The 17,851-nt window shown below is 38.2% G+C and overlaps 2 protein-coding genes across 7 annotated transcripts in view; one reads left to right on the forward strand and one right to left on the reverse strand.

Annotated features, from left to right (window-relative positions):
- ZZZ3 (zinc finger ZZ-type containing 3) overlaps positions 1-13,349 on the forward strand; it is a 109,730-nt gene extending 96,381 nt beyond the window's left edge. For all 6 annotated transcript variants that reach the window (XM_047083080.1, XM_047083079.1, XM_047083084.1 and 3 more), the window contains 3 exons: positions 4,120-4,254; positions 7,415-7,515; positions 7,813-13,349. In XM_047083080.1, the coding sequence (XP_046939036.1) occupies positions 4,120-4,254; positions 7,415-7,515; positions 7,813-7,957 (381 nt within the window). In that variant the 3' untranslated portion in view covers positions 7,958-13,349. The remainder of the gene's footprint in view (positions 1-4,119; positions 4,255-7,414; positions 7,516-7,812) is intronic.
- A 1,071-nt stretch (positions 13,350-14,420) lies between these two features.
- AK5 (adenylate kinase 5) overlaps positions 14,421-17,851 on the reverse strand; it is a 258,512-nt gene continuing 255,081 nt past the window's right edge. Inside the window, exon 14 of the mRNA XM_047083085.1 lies at positions 14,421-14,740. Within this exon, the coding sequence (XP_046939041.1) occupies positions 14,672-14,740 (69 nt within the window). The 3' untranslated portion in view covers positions 14,421-14,671. The remainder of the gene's footprint in view (positions 14,741-17,851) is intronic.

Genomic DNA, 17,851 nt, shown 5'->3' on the forward strand with positions numbered 1-17,851 from the left:
AAGTTGATTAAGCGTCTGACTCTTGATCTTGGCTCAGGTCATGATCTCACAGTACGTGAGTTCAAACTCCACATTGGGCTGTACACTGGCAGTGTGAAGCCTGTCTCTCCTTCTCTCTGCCCCTCCCCTACTAGTGCTCTCTTGCATGCATGCTCTCTCTCTTTCTCTCTCAAAATAAAAACAAACTTTTGAAGAAAAATAAAAAAATAAAAAACCTCAGGGGCACCTGGGTGGCTCAGTCGGTTAAGTGTCTGACTTTGGCTCAGGTCATGGTCTCACAGTTTGTGAGTTCTAGCCTCCATATCAGGCTCTCTGCTGTTAGCACTGAGCACTGCTGATACTGTGTCCCCCTGACCCCCATCTATCCCCTGCTTGTGCTCTATCTCTCTCAAAAATAAACACTAAAAAAAAAGACATCGTAAGTTTATATTTTTTAATTTCAGATTCAATTTAAGGACTTTGGGGATTTTACTTCTCCGTATTGATCTTAAATATGTATCTTCTTTCTCCCATGCTGAGAATCCTAGATATCAGTGACATTGACATAATACTCACTTTCTTTGTCTCATAGTGCTCACAGTAGTCTCAGAATATAATAATACTAACCTTACCATCAGCAGTATGATTACTGGAAACAGATTTTTTGACAGTTCTTTCTTCTTTTCTTTTTTTTTTTTTGCCTTGGGATATATGCCACTGCAGAACTAAAGTCAAATCCTCTTCAAGTAATTCCTCTTGGTGTTATTGACTGCACACTAATTTAGATCAATTTATTTTATTTTCCTTTCCATCCATAGACATTTCTTTTTATTGCTGTTAATATTTTTATTTTACATCCTGAAATTCATTTCCTCAGTAACTAACATGATTCTGGTTCTTTGCTTAAAGGATTACCTTATATCTTTCTTAATACTCTGATTATTTATAATAATTGGCAAAGGAGATTTTAATGAAAGGTCAGCAAGTAAAAGTAAGTCTCTTTTTTGTTCTGTTTTTAGATTAGTCAAATACTGAGTGTATAATTTGGTATGAAACTACCATAAAATGATTGTATTCTTCACAAATTTTTCTTTTTAAAATAGCTAATATCTGCTGTGTCTTAAGTTTGTACTTTGTTAATATTAGAATTATTCATTTGAAAAATATTGATTCTACATTTTATATATCAGGCCCTGCCAGAGGTCAGCTGCATCGTTGTGCACAAAATATTTATGATCTTTGCTCTTACAAATCTTAGTCTTGTGGGAGGAGATAAATGTGTAATCACATCAATAAACTACAGATTTTAAAAAGTGCTTCAAAAACAACTGATTATAATTATTTAAGAAGTACTTTATTTAGATTTGGAGTTTAAGTAGAAGAACTCTAAAGAAGTGGTAGTCAAGGTGACATGTGAAGGAGGAACAAAATTTAGCCAGATGAGGAGTAGATTAATATATGTAATAGATTGAATTTCATTTAACTTTTGTTTGGTTGATTTTATTTATTTATTTTTAAATGAGCACCAGTTCAAATCATTCTGAATTTTGAAATAGCTGTTCAGATATTTATAAAACTACTAGTGGTAAAATTTATAGAAATCAAGTTCTTTTTTTAGGAAATCAATATCTAAAGAAACCATATGATTACATGTATGTACTTCCGTAGTTTTAAAATCTGTACACCATTTTAGCCTCATTTGGAATTAGTCATAGGATCTCCTCTTTAAGTAAAGTTTAAAAATGATTTTAACAAGAAAATCTGTTTATGAGGATTTAAAAAAATTTTTTAATTGTGATAAATACATATGTTCATATTTTTGTGACCCAATCTCCAGAACTCTTTACTTCTTAGAAAACTGACACTCAGAACTGTTAAACAGTATCTCCCATTGCCTTCTCCTTCCAGCCCCTGGCAACTCCCTCCTACTTTGTCTCTATGAATTTGGCTACTCTGGGTGCCTCATTTAAGTGGAATCCTGCAGGTTCTGTCCTTTTGTGACTGCCTTTCATCACTTGCCATAATGTATTCAAGATTCATCTACCTTGTAACATGTGTCACTCTTTCCTTCCTTTTTAAGGCTGAATAATATTTCATGGTATGTGTATACCACATTTTATCTATTCATCTGTCATTGGACACTTGGTTTGCTTTCACTTTGTGGCTATTGTGAATAATGCTGCTATGAACATAGATGTACAAATTCCTGTTCGAGTCCCTGCATTCAGTTCTTTTGGGTGTAGACCCAGAAATGGAATTGCTAGATCCATATGTTAATTCTACATTTACTTTTTTGAGGAACCGCCATACTATTTTCTATAGTGGCTGCAACATGTTACATACTCCCCAACAGTGCACTAGGGTTTCAGTTTCTCTATATCCTTGTCAACACTTGTTATTTTCTGTTTTGTTTTGTTTTGTTTTCTTTTGATAGTAGCCATCCTAGTTGTGTGGTGATTTAACTTTACTTAGTCTTGTTGGCCAAATTTAATAGTATCCTTAGACTTAAAATGCAAATTAAAAAATTTGGCATAGTTTCTACTCTTTGTATTTGCTTAAAATATCTGAATTTAATAAATTTCACTATAAAATTCCTTATCACATTATTTAGTTAAGTCACATTGTATTTATTAGTGTTAGATATTTATTACATTACTTAATGTCATTTTCAGTGCTGATATAGAAAGACAGTAGCTGTAATTTAACACTTTAGTTGACAGGAAATTGAAACGAGTGAAAGATGGTGGGAGATAAGGTAAGTGAAGCATGAGATTATAAACAATCTTTTATTCAGCTGAAGACTTTGGACTTGACTCTGTAGACAGTTAGGAAGTCATTGGGAGATTTTAAATCATGGTGGAGCTGGAGGAAGGAGTGATACTATAGAGGACCAATTTGAAAAATTTAAGAAAGTGTTAAGTAGTGACCAATTTTGTTGGATTAAATATGACAGTGAAAAATTAAGGGTAGCTCTTAGATTTAGGCCTTAGGCTGCTGAATGTATAAGGAGTTACTAAATATTCAGACAAATCTGGGTTCAAATCACCTGACTCCATAACTGATTAATTATGTGGCCTTGGGTAAATGTTATTTTTATAGACACCGGTTTCCTTGACATAAAATAAACATTGTAGTTAATAATACCTAATATGAGAGCAAGAGGAATGGGAGGGGTAGGAGTTATCTGGACCAGGATTGATAGACTATGGATGGGGTCAGTGAATTGGAGATGCTTTCAGGAGCATTGTAGATATTAGTGACCATGGGATCATGAGGTCATGAAGGAAAGAAATGGATCATTGATGGCAGAGCACAAATAAATTGGGAGAATAGGTAGGAAGCAGTTAGTGATTCATCTGTCAACTTCAGCTTCATGTATTTCTATAGTTGTAGTATTCATTTTTTATAGTCTTCTAAATGATCATCTTCGTAATTTAGTTTATCCCCTTGGGTAAGACAGGAATGTCATGCCTTGATTATTGGGAGTATACAGAGCAGAAAGTGGTTTGCTCTTTGTTAAGAAAATGTGGTATTTACTTGAGAAAGCATAAAAAATCTTTTAGAGAAGAGGAGCTTCCTGCAGATGAGGTAGAAGTAGATTATAAAGAGTATCACAAGGAGCCATGAATGTGTTGGGATAGGGTTGAGTCTGCATTAGTGTATGACAGAGGTAGGAATCATCCCCTGGTACTTTGTACAGTTCAATATTACTGTTGCATTAAGAAGCCCTCCAAAAGTGTTAGTCTAAAATATCGCTAATAGCAACACGAATTTTCTGTCAGCCCTATAAGGTAAAGTATCTTAAAAGTGAAAAATATTTTATTAGTAGAAAAATATTCTGTGTCAGTATTTCTTAGTGTTCTTTTTTTTTTTTTTTAATGATTTTTTCATGTTTATTTGTTTTTGGGAGAGAGAGATAGAGCGTGAGCAGGGGAGGGGCAGAGAGAGAGGGAGACACAGAATCTAAAGCAGGCTCCAGGCTCTGAGCTGTCAGCACAGAGCCCGACATGGGGGCCAACCCACAAATTACGAGATCATGACACAAGCTGAAGTCGGATGCTCAACCAACTGAGCCACCCAGGCACCCCCTGTTAGTTCATTTTGATTATCAGACATTTTTGTTTTCTGTTTTATTATTAGGATGAAGAAAGTATTCCTATTATGTATAGGAATTTACCTGAATATAAGGAACTATTACAGTTTAAAAAGTTAAAGAAGCAGAAACTCCAGCAGATGCAAGCTGAAAGTGGATTTGTACAACATGTGGGCTTCAAGGTAAATTCTACTATTCATTTAATTTTTGGAAGGGTGATAAAGATATTTAAAGTAGTTTCTGCAGCTTTAAATTCCAGACTTCCCAGCATACAGATAAAAGTTAAGTTTATATATATATATATACATATCTATATATATATGTGAGGTGTTTTTGTCTAGCTATTTTTCTTTCTTATTCTCAGTTTTACTGAGATATAACTGACAAAAGTTGTATATATTTAAAGTGTACAAAATATTAAGGTGTAAAAACATCACCTCACATAGTTACCTTTTTCGTGTGTGTGTGTGTGTGTGTGTGTGTGTGTGTGTGGTGAGAAAACTTAAGTGTACTCTCTTAGCAAATTTCAAGTATACAGTACCATATTATTAATCCCATGCTGTCCATTAGACCTCAAGAACTGATTTCTCTTACAATTGAAAATTTGTATCCTTAGACTAACATCTCCTCATTTCTCCCACCTCGCAGCCCCTGGCAACCACTGTTCTACCCTCTGCTTCTGAGTTTGAGTTTTTCATTTCATTCATAAGTGAGATTATATGGCACTTGTTAACTTCTGTGGCTTATTTTACTTAGGATAATGTCCTCTACTTTCTCATCCATGTTATCACAAATGGAGGATTTCTTTTTGTTTTAGGGCTGAATAATATTCCTGTGTGTGTGTGTGTGTGTGTGTGTGTGTGTGTATGTGTGTGTGTTTCACATTTTCTTTATCCTTTCATCCATTGGAGCTGTTGCTCTTGTTCATAGATGAGAAATTTCTTTTCGCCGTTCAGGCTACTAGAAATATATCCATTCAGTCCACAAAATTTTGAAATACCCATTATGTTCCAGGCACTTTGCTTAACTGCTAGGGATTCATTAGTAAACAAGATGAACTCAGTTTCTGTCCTTATTCTGTTTTCGTCTCATAAGGAATTTAGAGAAGTTAAATTAGTAAACATAGTTGACTATGGCTAGAGAACATATCAGAGAGTAGTGCTGCTATTAAGGTGCCTTTGAGATTTACTGAGGAGTTTAAACTTTCCTTAATGAGATTGGGGAACCATTGAAGAATCTTAAGTAGACAGTAACATGAAATTTGCATTTCAGAAAAATCATTCCAGTTACTTACACTATTAGTATAGATAACCTTGGAGAAGGCAGTGGGTTTAGAGTGGATAATCTCTGACAGCTGTATTGTTAAATTTTGTAAACAGTAACGTGTTCATGTATGTTATTTATGTAGTTGAAAAAAATTAGGTGAAGGAGAAAAAGATAATTCTGGACTTAGTATGGAGAATGGAAAGAAGAAAGCAAAGCTAGAGGCAGGGTGACTGGTTAGAAATTCTTTTGGTAATTTAGACCAAAGATGAGAATGTCTGATGTTTGATTGGTGGCTGTGGAAATTGAGAGAGATTGACAAGTTTGAGAACCTTTGGACTTTAGAATTGGCTGTACTTGGTGAGACTGGAGGAAGTAAAAGTGAGACCATGAGATATAGATTTGCTGGTAGTGGTATACATAAAAATACTGATGCGTGCTGTGACTGATAAACAGAAACTTAAAATTATACCTCTCATTCTCTAGTATGGCCATTAGCCATACTATATTAAATGATTTTTCCTCTTGATCTTTCCATAACCTTGCTTCTCCATTAGAAATTTTCCTAATTGGTATCTCTGGCCTTTCAAGAGGAAACTCTCCACTTCTCAAAATTTGCCCTAAGACCCAGCTGTGGCTTGTTTTTACTAACCTGTCGGTCACTCTAGTTGGTCTGATGATCAAAGAAACTAGAAATGAGATTTATTTCCAAAATTGCCCCGAAGACACTGAGGACTACCACAATGCCACCACACTAAGAAGGAGGTAGATCTGCCTTTTCTTTGTTATGGGCATTAGTAATTAGGCTTCTTCAGGCTTTGAAGAATAATTCAGTAAGATAAAAGTTTAGAGAGGATTTTGTGTTCTCTTGGGTTTGGTAATGATAGCTTGTTAAGTAGTTCTGTAATTATACAGTTTTAACTATGGTATTAAGTCAGTGGTTCTCAATCACAGTCATTATACATTGGTCTGAGGTACCTTTAAATAGTTATTGGGGCACCTGAGTGGCTCAGTTAAGCGTCTAATACTTGACTTTGGCCCAGGTCATGATCTCACTGTTCGTGGGATCAAGCCCCCTTTGGGCCCTCCTGAGAGCAGGATACCAGGTTGGGTTTCTCTCTCTGCCTCTTCCTCACGCTGTCTCTCTCTCTCTCTCTGTCTCTCTCAAAATAAATAAATAAACTTAAAAAATAGTTATTAACACTCAAATGTCTAAATTTGCAAATGGTTTACTTGAAATTTTATTTACTTTTTAAAAGGAGTTTATTTTGGAGCAACAAGCAAGCATGAATGGGGGAGGGGCAGAGAGGGAGAGAGAATCTTTTTTTTTTTTAAATGTTTATTTCTGAGACAGAGACAGAGCATGAGTGGGGGAGGGGCAGAGAGAGAGGGAGACACAGAATCTGAAGCAGGCTCCAGGCTCTGAGTTGTCAGCACAGAGCCTGAAATGGGGCTCGAACTCACAAACCGTGAGATCATGACCTGAGCCAAAGTCGGTTGCTCAACCGACTGAGTCACCTAGGCATCCCGAGAGAGAATCTTAAATAGGCTCCATGCTGTCAGCTCAGAGCCTGATGCAGGGCTCCATCCCACAAACCTTGAGATCCCGACCTGAGCTGAAATCAAGAGTCAGACGCTTAATTGGCTGAGCCACCCAGGCACCCCCTACTTAAAATTTTAAAAAGTCAATTAAAGTAGTAAGTACACTTACCATGATGAGTATTGAGTAAGTAATGTATAGAATTGTTGAATCACTATATTGTACACCTGAAACTAATAGAACACTGTATCTTTACTGGAATTAAAATCAAAAAAAATTTAAAGTAAAGTGGAGCATATTGAAGGTTATCCCTTGGTTATTATAATGTACCTGTCACTCACCTGCACATTCATCTTGAATGAATGAAATTTGTGCTAGTTTGCTAGAAATTACATCTAATTTACAACCATTTTTGTGTTATATTACTGTCTAGTTCCTTGGGGAGATAGATGTTTTTGTGCACATCCTTTGTTTCCCAGCAGGAAAAAAAGGTTTTGGAAAAATGTAGCTTAATATTTTTCTCTCTGAAACTTTTCTAGTGCGATAACTGTGGCATAGAACCTATCCAGGGTGTTCGGTGGCACTGCCAGGATTGTCCTCCAGAAATGTCTTTGGATTTCTGTGATTCTTGTTCAGACTGGTAAGTGTTTTCATATTAGGTCTTCAGTTTTGACAAGTAAAGAGCTTTTCAGCCACTAGTGAATTTGATTTCCAAACTACTTAGAAAATGACCACATTTAGTGGGTTAAGCTTTGTTGTTGTAGGCAATTAAGAAATTTTCTTTAATTATACCACATCTCAAGTAAATTTCCGTTAGAGATTTTGGTGGATTAAAGAAGTGGAACTGTGAGGAAGTTTTATAATATCTACTCCAAAATGCATCCAGTGCCGTGTATTGATGTGTCTGTGTGTGTGTGTGTGTGTGTTTTCTTTGCAGCCTACATGAAACAGATATTCACAAGGAAGATCACCAATTAGAACCTGTTTATAGGTCAGAGACATTCTTAGACAGAGACTACTGTGTGTCCCAGGGCACCAGTTATAATTACCTTGACCCAAACTACTTTCCAGCAAACAGATGACATGGAAGAGAACATCGTATACTAGTCCTCTTCAACACATAGCAATGGTATCATTGTGAATTATGTGCACAGTTTGGAAAGATTCTCTGCTTTCCCTGAAATGACACTCACAGCATGACAGCTTCCTGAGTGTTCTTGTCAAGTCCAGCTCTGCACCGTTGTGGCTCTAGATCACTGTTCAGCAGCCGAGCATTCCTGGTGAGCAAAGGGTTTCCCTGGTGAATTTCTCACCACCACCTTAAAGCCTTTTAGGTGGTGATATTAAATGGGTGAGATGGAAACGAGAGCACACATTAAAGAGAGTAAATTCCAAAGGTTTCAAAGAACTCGGTCATAAATAGGATAATGAGAAGACAAAGTATTTATATTAAAACAGTTTAGTAGCTTTCAGTTTTGTGAAAATAGTTTTCGGCACAGAAGCTGACTTCTTAGACAAAGTTTTAACCAATGATGGTGTTTGCTTCTAGGATAAACACTTTAAAAGAACTCACTGTCCCAGTGGTGGCCACTGATGGCCTTTAGTAAATCGGAGCTGCTTAACCATATTGATGTCTAATTTCTTTTAACCACAATGAACTGTCCTTATTACCAACAGCGAAGCACTACAGGAGGCACTGTGGCATTGCTTCCTTGACCAGCTCATGGTGTGTGAATGTTATAAAATTGTCGCTCAGATATATTTTTTAAATGTAATGTTATATAAGATGATCATGTGATGTGTACAAACTATGGTGAAAAGTGCCAGTGGTAGTAACTGTGTAAAGTCTCTAATTCACAACATTAATTCCTTTAAAATACACAGCCTTCTGCCTCTGTATTTGGAGTTGTCAGTGCAACTCATCAAAGAAAACTGCCTAATATAAAAATCATATATATGGTAATAATTTCCCTCTTTTGTAGTCTGCACAAGATCCATAAAAGATTGTATTTTTATTACTATTTAAACAAGTGATTAAATTTAGTCTGCGCAGTGAGCAAGAGTTCACATGCATTCTTTTATACTGCTGGATTTTGTTGTGCATCATTTAAAACATTTTGTATGTTTCTTCTTATCTGTGTATACAGTATGTTCTTGAATAATGTTCATTTGTCAGGAGAACTGTGAGAAATAAACTATGTGGATACTGTCTGTTTATATTATAGAATGCTTGTTGTGACTTCCTTTTTGGTTAGATTTTGGATTTGTTTTACTAGTGTTAAAACCAAAAAAAAATTTTTTTTTTAGGGGGTTGCTTTACCTTTCTGTCCTTGAAAAAGAGTAAGGACTATATAGTATTATGGAAATGAACTTGAGAAGCTCTGAGAGAAGATGGTAATCTTTTCACTCAGTGTGTGCTGAGACACTAATTAAACTAGGTTACAAAAAGAACACACACCATGGTTAAAAAGGCTATTATTAATATCCAGATGTGAAAACTATACTTGGGCTGAAAAATTTTACTCTTAATTCTTTTAGATGAAAGTAAGCCTCTTCACGTGTTTAATTTAAACAGATGGTTTTTGAAAATCACTGTATTCACTGGCAATTATTGACTACTGGAAGAGATCACATAAGTATTCTAAGATTAAGTATTATATTCACCTAGTTTTTGGACTAAGTCCCCTCTTTTTTCCGATTTTAAGTCAAGGGAACGTTATTTAATACTCCTTCAATACGTTGTAGGGTACTAAAATCATACCTTGAATTTTTTTAACTGAGAAAAGTAATGTTATTTTAAGTATAGAAATATGAGAATTTTAAAGTAATATATTGACTAAAGATTACTGATGTTGATAAAATATATTGCATCAGGAAGAACAGGAAATGGACTTGAGCTTTACTTCTTACCCTGGAATCAGTAGTTGGGGGGAAGAAGAAGAAGTTGTTAACGTTTGGGCATTTTGATATTAAATGTTAACTGATATATGCTAGGAAATCTGCCTTCTTGCAGCAAGACAGCAGCACTTGGTAGTAACTTCTGTGTTTGTATAGAAATAATACTGATTATTGGGGGAGGACCATTCAGGTTTATTCAAAAATCCCATAAAGTATGCTTTCGAAGAGGGCTGTGTGTGATACAATTCTGATGGAAACAATACACAAAATAAACCCACTTAACTGTATTTTTCAAGAGCAAAGATTTTGAGAACTTTGAGTGGCAAAGAGGATTATTTTCTGCTTGAGTGAAGATGTGTTAATTTTGCATTTTTCACCTCCAGGCAAGTAGTCCTCCTGGCTTAAAAAGGCCCTATATGGTAATAGTAGCAGTGGTAGTAGTAGCATGAGTGGTAATATGGAGGTGGTGTTTTAATTGGCGGACTGCAGGAATAGGCAGGGCTGTCTTTTACAAGTAGTCCTTCGATCTCCTACAGAGAAGTATTGGCCTTAAGAGACAACATAGACCTACTTGTGAAAGCCTTGCATATTAAGTGGTAGGTCAGATGTAGGTCAGATGTATTTCCTGAAATATCATGTTCAAGTTGTTTGATAAGAACTGAAGGAACTTTTAGTGACACCTAAAACCACTGCTTTAAGGTTTAGGCAGAGGAGGCTTTGATTGGTGTGCTGTGCACTAATAACAAGCGCAAAACCGAGTAAGTGCTTACTATGAGTCAAGCTAGCATATAGTAGCAGATTTAATTCTCGCAACCTTAGGAGAAAGGTGCATTTGTTAACCTGTTTTCATATGAGGAGATCTAGCCAGAGAGGTTAAATAACTTGCCCAAGGTCATATGGTTAGCAAAGCGGTCCTGCTTAGATTTTAACCTAGACAGATTGCTGCAGAGTCACTACCCAATTTATGGAGCAAGAACATTCCCTTTGTGTCAGGCATCACTAAGGTTTGGAGATGGAAGTGTGTAGGGGTTGCTTTTCACTCTTTCTCCCTGGTGTGGCATGGTTCCTAGAGCCACAGACCTGAGGACAGGTCCAGGTTCATGGTACAGAATAGGAAGCAGATCCTTGGATGGGAAGACAGCACTGAGTTCTAGAAAACCACCCAGACATATAATTTACATATTCTAATTTGACAGCAAACATGTGATCTTGAGGCTTTAGGCAAAGTCTCCTGCCTGAGACAGAATTTGTTTCCATGCATGTTTGGTGCCTCTAACTTAACCTAATAGTATGCCTTACCCAGTTTCCTTCCCTTTCCCCTTGTGTTTAAATTACAGTACAGAAGACAACAGTGTACTGAGATATGAAGAACATTTTTTTTTTCAAGAAAATAGCATATCACAGGTAGTAAGGATAAATACTGTTTTGTGAAAGTCTTCTTTTAGTTATTACTATGGCATGCTATATAAACTGTATTTCTTAATGTAGGTAACAGATTTTGAAAGCCATTGTTCTAGTTGCACTGGATGGAATTGGAAGTACTTGTTTTTTTTTTTTCCGGATAACAAGTAGTTTTTTCCTCCACAGAGATTATAGAGGCATTGACCTTTTAGGTTGTAAAGTATTTTTATTTTTTAACCTTATGAAAATAACCTCCTGTTGATAGAATCCCAGAAAAAAAATACCTTTTTTTTTTTTTTAACTTTTTTTTTCGTGTAGCCAATTAAATGAATTTTTGAGAAGTGCTATCCCATTTAGCTCCATAAGGACAAAGACCATCCCTATCTGTGTCCCTGTGGCCTGCCTGGCTCTTAGATTTTTAATAAATATTTAGTACTAGTATAATCAGTGTTTTGATGAGTTATATTTTTTCTCCAGAAAGGTAGGAGAGACCACATATGTCTGAGTGTGTCTGTGAGTGCCTACGTGGGGCCCTTTGGGGGCCTGCCTCAGGAGATCTTTATAGGGCTCTGAGAGTATTGAAGAATTGCATCCTATCTTATCTGGAGGATGTTGTTCAAGCCTGGGTGGCTGAGAAGATTATGGTTTCCTCTGGGTTCCCAGTTAGGCCGTAAACCTTGATTCTCTGCCATGTTTTTAGAGTGAAAGGGCACTGGAGTGGAAATTCTGGGTCCCAGTCCCAATTGTGAAAGTGAGGCACTCAACAAATATTGACAAAGAACCACCTTTTATTGAACTCTAGGAACTAGTAAATGATTTACATGTATTACTAACTTGTTGAATACTTGCAACCCCTCTGTGAGGTTGCTTACTATTATGTCCACTGTACAGATGAAATAACCAAGTTTCAGAGGATATAAGTGTTAGCTTTTAATAATTGTGTGCGGGATGGAGGGTATAAAGCTTTGCCCTTCTAGAGCCTTATGGTCTAATGCAGAAGAGCACCAGTAAACACATAAATATAAAATATTACATAAAGTTAGGCAGAGATAAATGTTGTGAAGAAAATAATGTTTGAAGAAAAATGGTGGAAGAATGAGGACCAGACTGTCATTTTAGATGGAATAATCAAAGAACGCTCGATGAGACCTGGACGGAGTGAGGGGAATCGGCCTGTGGATAACCTGGAGGAAGAGGCGGGATAGCAACAACAAGGGTCTGATCCAGCAGAGATCTTGGCTTGTTCAGGCAACATTAAGAGGGCCCGTGTAGCTTGAGCCAAACGAGCAAGAGGAGAATGTAGTTGATGGGGTGATACAGGGTACAGAGGCAGAGCAGGTGAGGCCTTGAATGTAGACCATTGTAAGGGAGTTTGGATTGTGTTCTGATGTCTTTCACATACACACAAGGGCTTCTGCTGGGCAGAGACCTCTAAGATCCTTTCCTGCTTTAAAATCCTGTGACTTTAAAGTAGTGATGTCATTTCAAGCCATCCACGTCCGTAACACGTTTTAGCAGTCTGTTGCATCTCCAGATCCTCTTCAGGGGCAAAGCCATTTATTTACCTCTGCCGATTCTTTTTCTTTTCAAGAGGACGGCCAGCTACAGCCATAAAGGTCACGGCATCTGTTGTCTCCTATCTCGTACTCAAGCTGTCCAAGCTGTGGTAGGCATGAACTGTGTTTGCCAATATGTGGTATGTGTTTAAAGAATGTTAATCCCTACAAAGAGTCATTCTGTGTTTTTGGCATAACTGATCATTTTCACCCTCTGATTCTAATTTGCTCAAATGCTCCTTGTGCTCCCGTACAGAGAGTGAGACAACTGGGGTGGTAATAAAGTACTTGATAACTGTGAGTTGAAGGAACATGCCCCTTTTTGGTAATACAGGCATAATTGTAACCAAAGAAATTTAATTTCTTCTTTAGCAAACACTACATTTCTGTTTAACAATGACTGCTAGGGCAAAAGGAAACATAAAAATTACCATGTATCATGAGTACACTGAGAATTCTCTATGTAATAGCTCAGAACTGATCTACGGCCAAAATTAAAACCATATGAGCATATCATAAATCTCAACTATTAACTGTGTTTGCTTCTAATTCTGTTTGGAATAAGGCTTCAAGTGCTTTCCAGAATGATGTGAGTTACAAATAAATAGAAAAAGAGCTATGCTGTGTTCCATTTATTTTATTTGTACATATATCCATTTCAAGAAAAAAAAATGACTTTAAAAATACAATTCTGTCCCAGAATTGGATCCTTATCAGCACGACCATTGAAGGGAAAAGAACGGCATGCAAACTGAAACTATGGTCATTTGTAGTGACTGAATGGAAGATGCAGTTATTCCAGTAGAATATATAAGAAGCTCTGATTTGGCAACTGATAACACAAAAGAGAACCCAAACCTCACTGGTTTGAAGCAGGGTAAAGCACAGTTTTACATATGGATATGATAAGGTTTGCACAGCCCTGGAAAAGGCCCGCATGAAACAAATACAGCACTGGGATCTGTTAAACATCATGTACTGACATGCCTCTCCCACCCGCATCAGTATTGTTACTGTTACTTTCTTGTTTGGCAGTAATAAATAAATACACGATCTTATAAAATCAAAACTATAAGTTGACATTATTCCAGTGAACGCAGTAACAAATCACCTCATGCTTTACGTTATGTTTGGTCATTGGTATTAATGTATAATTGCTGAAATGCACCACCAGGTGTAAAAGAGATTAGGTTAGACAATTTATTCAATTTGTTTTCTTTGTCATATGACAGTATTCCAAGTAGTAGCCAGTTACCTAAAAATGAATGCAGAAATGTTATTGGTGACTAGTCTGGGGTTTACAGCCTTGGAAAAGCAATACAATTTCACATTGTTTTACTTCTTATCAAATATTCAAATTTAATCATATTTCTTATCACCAGTTGGAGTTATCAGACCAGTCTCTCTGGCTCTGAGCTACTAGTGGATGAGACTTGAGGAAACAGCCACTAGAGGAGGTACCCAGGTGCCTCCCCGCCCCATGGTAAGGCCCTTTATCAGGCAACAGCATGTAAATCTTGGGGTGAGGAAGGAAAATGTGATGGGGCATTAGGGGGGCGCTAACCCCCTGTTTGATGACAGAGAAATCAAATGGTCAGACTAGCGGGTCCTGAGGGCACAACTGAACACCACGCTCTGTTCACGTACTAGCTAGCAGCTCTGAGGCACAGCTGATATGACGGAAGAGTGTGCGTGCTGGGGGTGCGGACGGCTGTCTGAATTAGGAAGAAGAGGTTAGATAATACCAAATACACCATGCATGATTTCCAGACACCTCTCGGAAAGGTCAAGCTCAAAAGCAAACAGCAATGTCAGGATCTGGGGTGGGGTAGGGATGGGGGACACAAACGGTTTAACTTGAAACAATATTGTGTTAAGGGATGAGCCTTTTAATATTTTTTTCTGTCTCCACTCTCCTTGATGTGCATGCTTTTTTTGCCTTCAGAAAATAGAGTCAATAGCTGTGCAGAGTTGAAGAAAAACTTCCTCCGGTGTCCCCTCTGCATTTACCTATATTTAAAGGGAAAAAGAAAGTCTTAAAAAAATCTTTGTTAAATAAGGCCATTTTTAATAATAAAAGAATTGCCTGCTCTAGGCGCCCAAACCACAGAGAAAAAAGTGAGTGGTTGTTAAAAAAAAAACAAACAAACTAGGTTTATCTAAATTAAAACATCAAGGAGATACCACTGCACACCTATTAGAATGGACAGAATCCAAAATGCATCAGCAAATGCCGGTAAAGATGTGGTACAGTACTCATTCTTTGCTGACGGGAATGCAAAATGGTACAGCCACTTTGGAAGACGGTTTGGCAGTTTCTTACAAAATTAAACATTCTTACTGTATAATCCAGGAATTGCGCTTCTTGGTATTTACCCAAAGGAGCTGAAAACTTAACGTCCACACAAAAACTTGCACATGGATTGTTTATAGGAGCTCTGTTGATAATTGTTAAAACTTGGAAGCAACTAAGATTTCATTAGGTGAGTGGAAAAACTGTGGTATCCAGACAGTGGAATGTTATTCAGTGCTCACAAGAAATGAATTACTAAGCCATGAACAAACTTGGAGGAAACTTCAATTCCTATTATGAGGTTAAAAGAAGCCAATCTGGAAAGACTCCATACCATACGACATTCTCAAAAAGGCAAAACTATGGAGACAGTAAAAAGACTGGGTTGTGGCCAGAGAGGAATGACTAGGTGGGACAAAGAGGACTGTTACAGTAGTGAATGGTGGATACATGTCAATAAACATTTGTCAAAATCCAAGGGTGTGAACACCAGGAGTGAACCCTAATATAAACCGGACTAATGTTGAGAATGATGTATTGATGTAGATTTCATCGATGAACCTACCATTGTGTGGGATGTGGCTAGTAGGGGAGGTCGTGTCTGGGGACAGGGCTACATGAGAATTCTGTACTTTATACTTTTTGCTGTGAATTTAAAACTAAAAATCGGTTTAAAACAACGAAACGTAGGTGCCTTGTTGAGGTAAAGTATTGTTAAGGCTCATGGAAAGACTAGAATTAGTTAAAAGACTTCCATGTTCTAGAGCATTTGGACAGGATGGGCATAGGGCTTTGGGTCATGGGCGAGGTGAGGGGGCTGGCGTGTAGAGAAGAAGAAAGCTGGGACCTCCACTTGCAGGTGTGCTAAGTGCAGGGTCCCCTCAGACGTTGCTGGCACACCACTGCGAGGAGCCAACAGCAGAGGAAGCGGCAGGGAGCAGACTTCCTAGGTGTTAAAGCACAACTACCCCTTCCTCTCTCAAAATGTCCCAACGTTGGGGATGCCTGGGTGGTTCCGTCAGTTAAGCGTCTGACTTGGCTCAGGTCAGGATCTCACAGTTCGTGAGTTGGAGCCCTGTATTGGGCTCTGTGCTCACACTCAAGAGCCTGCAGCCTGCTTCAGATTCTGTGTCTCCCTCTCTCTGTGCCCCTCCCCGCCTCACACTGTCTCTCTGTCACTCTCAAAAATAAACATTAAAAAAAAAGTGACCCAGCATCGTACCAATCACCGAGGTATGTCCCAGGCACAGGAAGAGGAGACCTGGTGACCCACGGGACCCGCGGGAGGGGCAGACAGCGAGCCTGCTGAGGTGCAACTCTCAACCTTCATCTCCACAGGTCCTCATTTCTGCGGTTGGGCTGGGCCGTCTAATCTGCATATTTAACAAATTCTCCAGATGATTTCCCTGTGGGTTATCTTGGACCACACTGATTTCTTCCAATCTTGTCTACCTTCTTTGCACAAACTAGTTTCGATTTCACAACACTAGAGACTTCACAGATTCCAGAGATAGAATAAGTTCTCAAAAACAAAACACCAAAACTAAAAAACCACATTTAAATATCCCAGAAAATAGGTAGAACAGTGTTTCTAGAAGTGTCGTTTGTAATAGCCCCAAGCTGGAAAAATCACACAAGTCCATGAGCAGTAGATGGATAAATAAATTGTGGCATAGTCACACGCTGGACTAGATGATGGAAGAAACACTACAGCTACTATGTTGAACAACAGGGATGACTCTCCCAAAGTTGTGGTGAGGGAAAGAAGCGGCTCTTGAAAGAATATGCATGCAGTGCAATTCAAGTTCTGTAAAATCCAAGAACACGCAAAGCTACATCGTGTAGGTTCAGGATCCGTACATAAGTGGTTAAACCATTAAGAGAAGAAGATGATTATGGAAGTCAGGAGTGACTCCTGCTTGGAGAGAGGACGGAGGAGGTGACTAGGGAGACCCAGGGAGCCTCTGCCATTCTTTCCTACTTCCTGGGCCTGTGTGGTGATTACACACTGTTTGTTTTATAATTCCTCAAACTGTACATATGGCTTTTATGCATAACCATGTGTGTGATACATCTCCCAATAAGGAGAAAATTAAAATTAAAAAAAAAATTTAAGCGCCCTCCCCCAACATGTCCTACCCCTTCCTTCTAGGAAAGTCAAAGACAGCAGTCTGCAACTTGTCTCCCTGGCTACAGGCTTTCCATCTGAGGGCAGAGACTTCGGCTTTGCCCTGTGTGTCCCTCACGGCACCTTGCCTCTTGTTTTACCTCTCTTTCCTCTTCTTTCAACCAACAAACGTTTCCTGGGTGCTAACATTATGTGCTGGAGATACCAAGCTGAACAAGACAAAATGACCCTGCTTTCACAGAGCTCACAGCTCAAGAACAGAGATGAAGAGTTAACAGGAATTTATGCTGTTTCGAGGCCAGTACAGGAGCTGTGGATACAGGAACACCTTCCACCATGTTGGGAGGGCAGGGAGTTTCCTGAGGAAAGTCGTCATCAGCAGCAGCAGCAGCAGCACTACAGAAGCATAAGTGCTTTTATTTTTAAGTAAAATATTTTTAATTAAATGTTTTTCTACCTCTGCCCTTGCTTCACTTCCGCCCTTACTTGCTAGCTCACTTCCTCTTCCCTCCCTCTCATCATCTCTGAAGTCTTCCTTTGCCCCCTCCCTGGCTCTCTCTCTTCCTCCCTCCCTGAGTCCCTCGCCTCCTCACTGGCTCTCATTCCATTCCATTCCATTAAAAAGCGGTTTTTAAACAGGTAATTCTGACAGTGATCTTGGGGGGACAGATACTATCCCCATTTCACACATGACAAAACC

Source organism: Lynx rufus, unplaced genomic scaffold, assembly GCF_022079265.1.
Source record: "Lynx rufus isolate CCGP_SWC_20201006 ecotype Redwood Valley unplaced genomic scaffold, mLynRuf1.p SCAF_2, whole genome shotgun sequence".
Classification (NCBI taxonomy): domain Eukaryota; kingdom Metazoa; phylum Chordata; class Mammalia; order Carnivora; family Felidae; genus Lynx; species Lynx rufus.